Source organism: Lathamus discolor, chromosome 4, assembly GCF_037157495.1.
Source record: "Lathamus discolor isolate bLatDis1 chromosome 4, bLatDis1.hap1, whole genome shotgun sequence".
Classification (NCBI taxonomy): Eukaryota; Metazoa; Chordata; class Aves; order Psittaciformes; family Psittacidae; genus Lathamus; species Lathamus discolor.
In genome coordinates this window covers 22,033,789-22,043,428 of record NC_088887.1, presented here as the reverse complement: position 1 = coordinate 22,043,428, position 9,640 = coordinate 22,033,789, and the positions used below count along the sequence as shown (strand labels likewise).

At 41.6% G+C, this 9,640-nt stretch overlaps 1 protein-coding gene across 3 annotated transcripts in view; it reads right to left on the bottom strand.

The window, feature by feature from the left end:
* Nucleotides 1-1,314: 1,314 nt before the first annotated feature.
* Nucleotides 1,315-9,640, bottom strand: part of TBX19 (T-box transcription factor 19) — a 25,471-nt gene continuing 17,145 nt past the window's right edge. For 2 of the 3 annotated variants that reach the window (XM_065676627.1, XM_065676630.1), the window contains 7 exons: nucleotides 9,088-9,352; nucleotides 7,419-7,553; nucleotides 6,587-6,648; nucleotides 5,088-5,149; nucleotides 4,250-4,438; nucleotides 3,274-3,406; nucleotides 1,315-2,488 (listed from right to left, as the gene is read on the bottom strand). In XM_065676627.1, coding sequence (XP_065532699.1) covers nucleotides 2,254-2,488; nucleotides 3,274-3,406; nucleotides 4,250-4,438; nucleotides 5,088-5,149; nucleotides 6,587-6,648; nucleotides 7,419-7,553; nucleotides 9,088-9,352 — 1,081 coding nt within the window. In that variant the 3' untranslated portion in view covers nucleotides 1,315-2,253. The remainder of the gene's footprint in view (nucleotides 2,489-3,273; nucleotides 3,407-4,249; nucleotides 4,439-5,087; nucleotides 5,150-6,586; nucleotides 6,649-7,418; nucleotides 7,554-9,087; nucleotides 9,353-9,640) is intronic. The other variant, XM_065676629.1, reaches the window with a different exon arrangement.

Genomic DNA, 9,640 nt, shown 5'->3' with positions numbered 1-9,640 from the left:
TTTCTCCTAGATTGTTTAGTTGTGAAATAAAAATGTGGTTTGTGTAACACCTTATAATCACTCTTATGTTGCTATAATGCAGTATATAGGAAAACTAAGAAATTATCCAACTCATTAACCATAAAGGAAGCATAGCAAGTCCTGGAACATAGAGAAGCACCACTTGCCTGGTTTTTAGCATCTATAGACATCTTATATAGACTCAGCATGTGGTGCGTGTGTGGGGACCTGAACAGCCAGAAGAGGGTAGCATAAGTTAGTTAATAAACTTTATCTGTAAAGTAGAGCTATTTTTGAGAGAAACACTTATTTACATTTGTGGCTGCAAGGCAGAGAAACATAACACTGAAAAACTCATCACCAAGCTTTTGGCAGAATGTGGAAAGGCAGAATTTACAGTCAGAACTGACAATGATTAGACTGAGCAGGCCGCAGAACCCTTTGCATTCTATTAGCTCCTGTGTGACCAATGCCTCTTAATAAAAATGCACATCCAATGCAACTTCATTACCTTGCATTTAAGAGATAGCAGCACGAGTCAGTAAAACTAACAGTGTTACTGAGTGCATTCTGGTATATTGTCTTGCCTGCAGGAAATCTGAAAGGCCAGATAAGGAAGTAATGAAAATGTATAACAGTGAGAGCACCTTAAGCGGATGGTTCATGGCCAAGGTAACACAGTATGAAACAGGAGCTTGCAGGGTTCACTGGAGAGATGCACATTTGGCAGCCTGAATGAAAATGTTCTCCTTGCTGCTGCCACTCATGTCTACCCAAAATAAAATGCTGCTCCCAGAGCCTGTATGCAATAAATGAGTACTTTCAAAGGGAATGTTGCCATATCTGGCAGAAGCAGAAACACCTCTGTAGAGACACCAACTCTCAGAATCCCTTTCTGTACCTATGCTAAGCATTTTCTCTTTCAGAGCTAGCTATCCAGCCCTTACCAATGCTCGTAACTGTAAACAGGACTGAATTGCTGCTGAACATTTCATTATTCAGAGACATATCTACATGAGATAGCTAGCAATTTTTCCTTTTCCCCTACAAGAGATCAAATGGCAGCATATTCCTCTGAGAAGCTGACAAAGCTTGCTGAAGGAGGTGCATGAGAGGACGACAAAGACTGAGGGATGACTGTTACTATCTGCATCACACTAGTGGTTAGAAATCCCAGACAGGATCAGGCCTCCGCTATGCCAGATTCTGTACACTTACACAGGATAGGAAAAGCTGTAGTCTGGAGACTGAAGCTGAAACAGACAAAAGGTGAGAGGAGAAAAAGGTATAAAGACAAGAAATACTGTGCCCAAGAGCATGCAGCCAGGCCTAGGAATAGAAAATTCATGTCCTGTCAATGTGCTTCTGGCAGAGCTGCTTGAAATTGCTCAGAGGCTGTTAAGAGAAAAAGCCTGTATGTGTGTTTACACCTTGGAATGGCACTAAAGAGATAATACACCATTTATTTGTATTTTATTTGTACTCTATACCTGAAGCAAAGTGGAAATGCAAGCTGAATCTTTTTTCTATAGTTCTTTTCCTTCCACCCTTTCAAAAATAGCACATATAGAAAACATTGGAACTTTTCAAAGACCATTACATCAGACTATAAATACCAAACTAGATACCCTTCATCCTGCTGCTACAATGCAGCCAGTTTCTCAGCTTGAGTATATCGATTATCCCTATGGCACACATATAGCAAACAGAAGCTGGAGGAGGGGAAGAGACAGAGAATACTGTATGCAGGTGGCATGAAGGTGTCAGACTAATTTCATCCCCTGAAGGGTTTAGTTTCAGGTATTGTGAAAACCTCCATGTGACAGATTCAGAAAGTCTTTAAAGCAGCGCTGTCCCTTCCAATTACCAGTTGCTCACAATTTCCCCAGTACTCAGCCGTTAGTTACAGAAAGGACTTTTAAAATTACAAGCGAACATCCAGCTGCCATATCTGCTTCACTCAGTCCCATGTCTGACCATTTTTTATGTGATACAGAAGCTAAACTGACTATAAAGATTCTTTCTGAATGACGCATAAAGGTTACAGTAATAAGCTGGTTCCCATAACATTTCCTGTCTTTGCGTTATGCATTTTGGCTTTGCTGGCACACAAGAGATACATTATGGAAGGTGATGCTTAATGAAGTCAGTTTTCTGCATTCATATCCCTACTTGGAGCTGCAGTTCTAAGGGGTCGCTTGCTATATGCATCAGTCTGGTTTGGCTGAGGTTTCCTCATGAGCTGCCAGTCCATCAAAAAGAGTGTGAGGATGTCCACGCAGAGTCAGCCAACCTGGCTAGAGCAGTTTCCCCTTGCATTTCCATGCTGCTGGATACCACTCCCTGCAGGGGGATTTGGACTGATGATGCAGTGGGTAAGGGGACATTACCCCTTAGAAACATGCTTGAAGGCCTGCTGTTCACTTCACTTCCTGGGTTGGCAGTGTTTACAGCACTGTTGCTCACTGTCCACAGGCAAGGGTAGTGGCTGGAAAAAAAAAAAAAAAAAAAGCAGTACAAATTGAATTACCTATTTCAAAGCATTTTCCACCTGCAAGAGATTTACCACAGTAAAGTCAAGTGCATTATCTGCTAAAAGGCAGCTATTGGCATCAAGTTACTAAACTAGATCAGCAATCATCAGACCTGGTGACCTTGAGGAAGGCATGGAGAGAAATATACAAAAACATGTGAGGTTTCAAGATTTAAAGATCTTTTTTGTGAATGCTTACAAATTTTAAAGAATTGCAGCTGGTTTTCCTGGCACCTAAATTAGGGGAGAAATGTGTGCATTTGTTTTGGGAAAAGAAGGGGAAATACTTGATAATTAATTGACTCTCTGCATCTAAATTCCAGTCATTCCTAGAAGTGTTTACTACCCTATTAACAATACTTTTACAATGGAACATGAATTAGATTGTTACATCCCTGTATGACATTAGGATCCTCATTTCATGTAGGAGAACAGTGAGAAATACATAATGAAAAATAATTTGTCTTTAAAATTCTCGCAGACTGTAGACACCAGAGTTCTCTGTGGCTCTTCCAAAATCCTGGTTTTCAGCAGTGCTGGGGAAGAACGAAGTTCCCACCGATTTCAGAGCAGGAGGCAATTAGCTTGTTGGACAGATTTGCCCAGGAATGTTGAATCGGGCACTTAGGATATGTTTCAAATCCTGGATACCAATTAAAGTTTGGAACAAAGTGTGAATCACCAGGGCAGTCCTACAAGCCTCACTGCTCCTAATAACAGTATTTTTCCTGTAGCCTTACCTGGGTCCAGGGCTGGCAGCTCCCTTTGTGTGTGGTGCTGAGATCAAATTAGCGTGTGGAGAGGATGGCAAAGTCCAGCTGTCATGTCCTGAGAATACCTGGAGATTACTGCTGGAGCTCTCCAATAAATTCACTTTGGGAGGGGAAAAATAAAAGAGTAACAAACAAATCTTCAGCGGCTGTTGCAGAGACATTGTCTTAATGGGTAGGCCTGAGTAATCAATCTGATCATGAGGTTCCATAAGTAAAAAGACAAAATTCATGTGTTTATTAAGAGAGTAGCAAGGTGCCATTGTAATTCCAGGTGTGATATATGAGAAGATACAGCATGATAGACATAGGATATGCCTTTTCACAAGTCTAATAGTCTTCTCATTAATGATATTTGCTGTATGAGTGACAATGCTTTGATACTTTCTTATAACTTGAGCTTAAATATTTCCACTAAACATGATGCCTTGCTGAATTATAATTAGCAAACAGATTACTTTATCCTTGCTCTTGCTTCTGGCCAATTTCATCTGACTAGAGTGGAATTAATTTCTGGAACTCTGCATTCAGATCTAGAGAGTGAAATAAACTCAAAAGACATTTTGGCAATACCAAGATGCCCTCATCTCAAATCAGCTCCTATCATGTTCCTAAGGGCTGCTTTGACTCAAGAGCACAACTATTTCATGGCACGACATTGAAAGAAGGCTTGCAATGCTCTTTTTTGTATAATTAGGAGTTGTACTTTAAGCAAGTTAATTCACCCTCATTTATAATAAACAGTTTCAGTGCACCCAGCGGCTTGTACCTACTTTTTGCTGTCTTAACCATACTTTGTGCATGCAGGTTCAGTGCAGATTGTTACATACTTATGCTCTTTCCTAGCCTCAGCTCTTGCCTGTTTTAATGCTTATGCTAACTTAAAGCAAGGGTCAGACAGGCACAGCTTCTGTTCCCTGGAAGCAAAGCAGCATTAAAGTTGTACCTGTAGGGGAATGATTTCGCTGCATGTAGGAAGGTGGGTACGGAGCAGCCCGATGCCCTCGCAGTGCTGAATATCGCTCGTAGCCGTGGGGAGCTTGTGGAGCTGCCAGAGGCAAAGGTCCAGTGTACTGATAATTAGAGCTTCCTGATGCACACATTGTATCTGGGTTGGAAATCACCCAGCCACCCACTTTGAGGGGAGAGAGAGAAGAAAACTATTATTGCACTTAAACACTGCAATACGATAAAGAAAGTAACCAGCCTTCTTGCAGAATCAGCTGTGCCTCAGAAACACCAAGCAGAGTCCAGAATACTGCTTTATGGAACAACTGGCAAAGCCCCAAACCACCAACCCACCAAAACCCCCAAAACCACTAACCCTAAAAAACAAGACCTGAAAACAACTAACGGAAAATGTCACAAACATCGAAGAACAAATGAAAGAAAATTTTACTATTAAAACAAACACCAGCTCTGCACCCCCCATTTTTTTACCTGTTCACCCATGAAAAGTAATTTTATAGGTGACAAAAATATTCACAGTTACAAATACAAAACAAATGGGGGAGAAAGCCAATAAAATGTCATACAGCATCTTGATTCTAATACTTTTAATACTGAAAAGTGGATCATAAGCAGAATGATTCCTCTGCAGAAACTGTTGCAATATTTCCTACTGTGAGGTTTCTTCGATCTTCTTTACTTTTTTAAAGGATTCCTCTCTATGAACATAATTCAGGACCCAGTGAACGACTGGTGCGATCCAGTTAAGCAGGTCCCAGGTTCCCAGCACCTATCATATCACACAAATCTTCCAGCTGACATGAATAAAATCTCACAGTGAGAATATGTCATATGTTGACCTTCAGAGACTGTTTCTGAAGCATCCTTGGGATGGTTTCTGGAAAGCAAAATACTTAGTAGTAAAACTTCTCATTGAGAAATGATAAAGTTAAAAACAGAACTATTCACTCAAAAAGAAAAAAAAAGTCATTTTAAAGAGTGAAGTCTATCTTCTTTAGCCACTTGATGCACAGCAGTAGACTTTTCTGCAGCCTGCCATAAAGGAAGCAGGAACTTATGTTTCATGGCATACATTAAAATGTTCCTAAGTTTGTGCCAAATTCAAGGGTTGAACCTGGAATTCTAAATCTACCTGTGGGCATGGTTCCTGCTTGCATGAACAGACTCAGCCTGGCCTGGCCTCCTGCCCAGACCAAAGCAGGGCTGTGTGCCACCTGCTCAGCCAGGCAAGCCCAAGTCAGCAGTCCCCCTCCACGGCTGGAAACCCTGATGCTGAGACACAGCAGCTTTTTAAGTGGTGAGAACGGAAATAAATAGATTCTCTTGCAGGTATGTAGGACACTTCATATCGGAAGGGGGCCTACAAGGATGCCAGAGGGAGTACTCTTCATCAGGGACTGTAGCAATAGGACAAGGGGTAATGGGCTTAAACTTAAACAAGGGGAGATTCAGATTAGATGTAAGGAAGAAGTTCTTTACTGTGAGAGTGGTGAGGCACTGGAACAGGTTGCTCAGAGAAGTGTTAAGTGCTCCATCCCTGGCGATGTTCAAGGCCAGGTTGGATAGAGCCTTTGGAGACATGGTCTAGCATGACATGCCCCTGCCCATGGCAGGGAGATTGGAACTAGATGATCTTAAGGGCCTTTCCAACCCTAACTATTCTATGATTCTATGTGTCAGAAGACATAAGCAAGTCCAGACAAAATTTATTAGCAATTATAGATTGGAATGCATAATTTGGATGCCCCTCTGCAGTAGCAGGGAAGAGGAAAATAAAACTTTGAAAAATAAACTACAATTTGTTTCCAGTGGAAGCATCTCTAGCATCTTATATAGCTAGCACCTACAGGTTACTTTAAATATGCACATCATACATTATTACACAGATTTAATAGTAGCAGTGTAGTTAAATTACAGTCACAGTGCAATTTCACTTAAGTTTTGTTTTAAGACAGCTGCATGTAACAGCTGTTCTCCCCAGGCTATTAAATTACGGGATTCACTGGAGTGCAAGTACAATGTAGTGAACATACACGGTGTATAACATTACTGGGGTAGTTCACACCATCTCATTCCATACTTCCTGTGTAGACAGTGCTAAGTCCTAAGATCCCCAAGAGGATATTCACTCACTTGAGACCCTATTGTAATAATTATATAGAGAGTCTCTGCACTAAAATATTAATGGAATGACTCTGGATTTAAGGCAGCAGAAACAAGATTAAGTTACATAATGTGTCTTTCACATTGTGATGGCACAGTTTTTATGACATCAGCAGTAAAATGCTACAGAAGCCAAAAAATCTGTACTCACCTTTCTTTCGCATCCAGGAAGGCTTTGGCAAAGGGATTATACTTGATTTTGAGAGCTGTTATCTTGAGTTTACAGAAAACAAGGCATGTTAGTGAAGGAACAGAAACTTGACAAAACATGTTCCAGAGTAATCTAAGTGGAGCTGCCTAAGAAAACGCACACGTTTTCAAGGGCTGGTTAGGAGAGAGCTTTGCTCATGGCAGAGTGCTTTGTACTGATCAGTGCCACAGGCAGAACATCAGTTGAGGCAGCCTAGTGACATGTCCTAGTCTGGCACATTCTGTGGGAGGGTGGATCCTTTCAAGAGAGTTTAAACACTGAACTTCTATCAAGTACGCATCAAATCTGCAGCAACACTAGCTAAGGGATGTGGCATGTGAGTTAGCAGTTGTCACAGCCCAAAGCATCTCCCAATTACAGTTTTGGGGTTAAGAATAAATTTTCCCATGGAATGTTGTACTGTTCTGCAGTTGTATATATTATAAGGAGTGGGAAGTAATAGGGCTGTCATTATAACTGTCATTGCTGGAGAAAGATACTAGACTTGACTATATTCCTTTTTTTCCAATATGGGACTAGGGCGCCAGGACAGATGGATCAGTCTGGCATAGCTGTGGCAGGATATTAGGCTAGACCTGGCTTAGTACTGCTGCCAGACACTACATTAGACAATGTTCTACTGCAGAGAGAAGACAAGAGTATTAGACTGGATGGACCATTACAGTGCATGGGGCCAGTGGGGAAACAAGAGAAGGCACGCTGATCTTGTAGCCAGTAAGATTTAACATATCTCATCAATGGTAACCAAGAGCACAGTGTGGCATCCACCTACCTCTTCATTTTGGTAGGCCGTCACAGCTATGAACTGTGTCTCAGGGAAGGAACAGTTCATCACCATCCGGTGGGGGCCTCCTACTCGAACTATGTGTACCTGAGGCTCATATTTATGCAGGGAATTCAACATTATCTGCAGAAAACAAGACCAAGAGACAGACCCCAGTGCCACTTTGGTATCCCACAGCTGCTCTTTTGCTCTAGCTCTGTAATAGACCAGATGTCACTGCTAAAGTCAGTGATTACTGAGAGCAGAAGGGCAGGTGCTGCCTTCTCTTCTCATGAACCACAGGGCTGAACAGAATGAGACTTCACTGGGATTGGATTTAAAGCTTAGATCTGGCAGCATTAGAGAATATTTGTGCTGGCAGCTGTGGTCTTCAAAACATTGGGCTTCCACTGCACTAGAGGCTGTTGAAACAGTTAAAGGGCAATCCCTGCCCTGCTTCTAATGTCTGAAAGACTCAGAATCACCATCACAGAAATCAGGACAGGAGGGAGCTGAGGCAGTCACCTAGTCATCTTTCTGAGCAAGATGAAGTGTATCTAAACAAGTCTTGGTAGCCGTCTCTAACCTGGTTTTTCATTTAGTGACTTTTGCTTGGGCTTTTCCTCCCCTGCTTTCTACTTCACCATATGGACATATCACATTCCCCTGTTTTTTCCCCAGGGTCTCTTTGACCCTTCAAGTTGGTTTTCTGTAGCTTTTTTACTCCCATGCATACTTCTCCGAGACCTTTGACTTTTCTAAAAGTCCGGGATACAGGACAAGAATTTGGGAATTCAGATCCTGTTCTATGCTCCACAATAAATTTTGTGTGCTGATTCCATGTGTGACTTAGGAAAAGTCAGGTCATGTTTGTGTTCTCCAGTCTGTAAATAAGAGATAATTTCCTACCTAATTAGGGTACTAAGCTTATGGAAGTACCTCAAAACCTAATGGAAATAACAGATACAGAACATATACTATTTACATGAAAGAAATTGATTCTCGGATGACAAGTATCATCCAATGTAGGAGTTTCGTACAAAGCAAACAAGCAAACAAAAGGTCTTGTGCAACATTTTACCTTCAGATGCATCATCAAAAATAAAATACGAAACAAAATTAATTTTCCTGTTTGCATTTTTAAGGGGTTCAAAGAGAAAGTCACTTATTTCTGGTACATGTGGTTTCTTTCCAAAGGCCAACGCTGATTCAATAGAATATTGATAATTATCATGATGCAAAAGCAGACATAGTAATTATTTCATTTAGGAGCAGCCTTTTATTCTGCTATCTGACTCCTGCCAACATTCCACTTATACCAAACAACATGGGGGAACACAACAAAAACCTAATACCCGTGACCATTTTTTCCCCTTTTCTCTGAAGTCCTATGTAAAAATCCCGAGCACACAAGACCAACTCTGAAAAGCCCCCCGATGATTAAGTAAACCACAGCACTCTGTCTCTCTTAACATCAAGAAGTCCATTAAAATCTGAAAGCGCCAATTAAGGCCTGTTTATTCCTGTTTACATTTGGCCTCCAGAGAATAATTGGCATCTGTGGGTGAAGAGGCCTGTAAGGGCCTCTATAATTACATAAATGCACCCTTGATATTTCTTGATTGGTAGGTGCTTGCAATTGAAGCCAAGAGGTGTATGGGGAAACATCAGGCCATACCTGCCCACTCCCATTGAGCTTGTTGGTAAGTTTGACTTTGCTGAAGGAAATGGCAGCTTTCATCCAATGGGCCCCAAAGTTGGGAGAGTCTGGGTGGATGTAGACGCAGCTGTGGTTTGGTGGCTCTGGCTTCCCAGCCGGCACCCATTCTCCATTTACATACTTCCAGCGGTGGCCATCAGTGGGGGCAAAGTCCAGCAGGAACGAGTACATGGCGTTTGGGTCTAAGCCAGACACGCTGATCTTCAAAACAGGGAACATACGCCTGGCCACGAAACAAAAAAGGGGGACACCACTGGAAACTGGTTTTGAAGCACTCTCCTTAATATATATGTGACCAGATGCTCACAGGTTAGGTCATTGTGAAAAACACCCTCCCTCCATCTAGCTGAAGAAGTCTCTTTAAGATTAATCCTTTGTTTTATTTCAATAATTTAGGAAAAAAACATGTTATTGCTAAAGTAGGCCACTAAGGTCTTGATCATGCCAAGAGTTATGAACAGAATGAACTGCGTATAGCATCAGCAAAGTCCATGGGATCTGGACTTGCTAA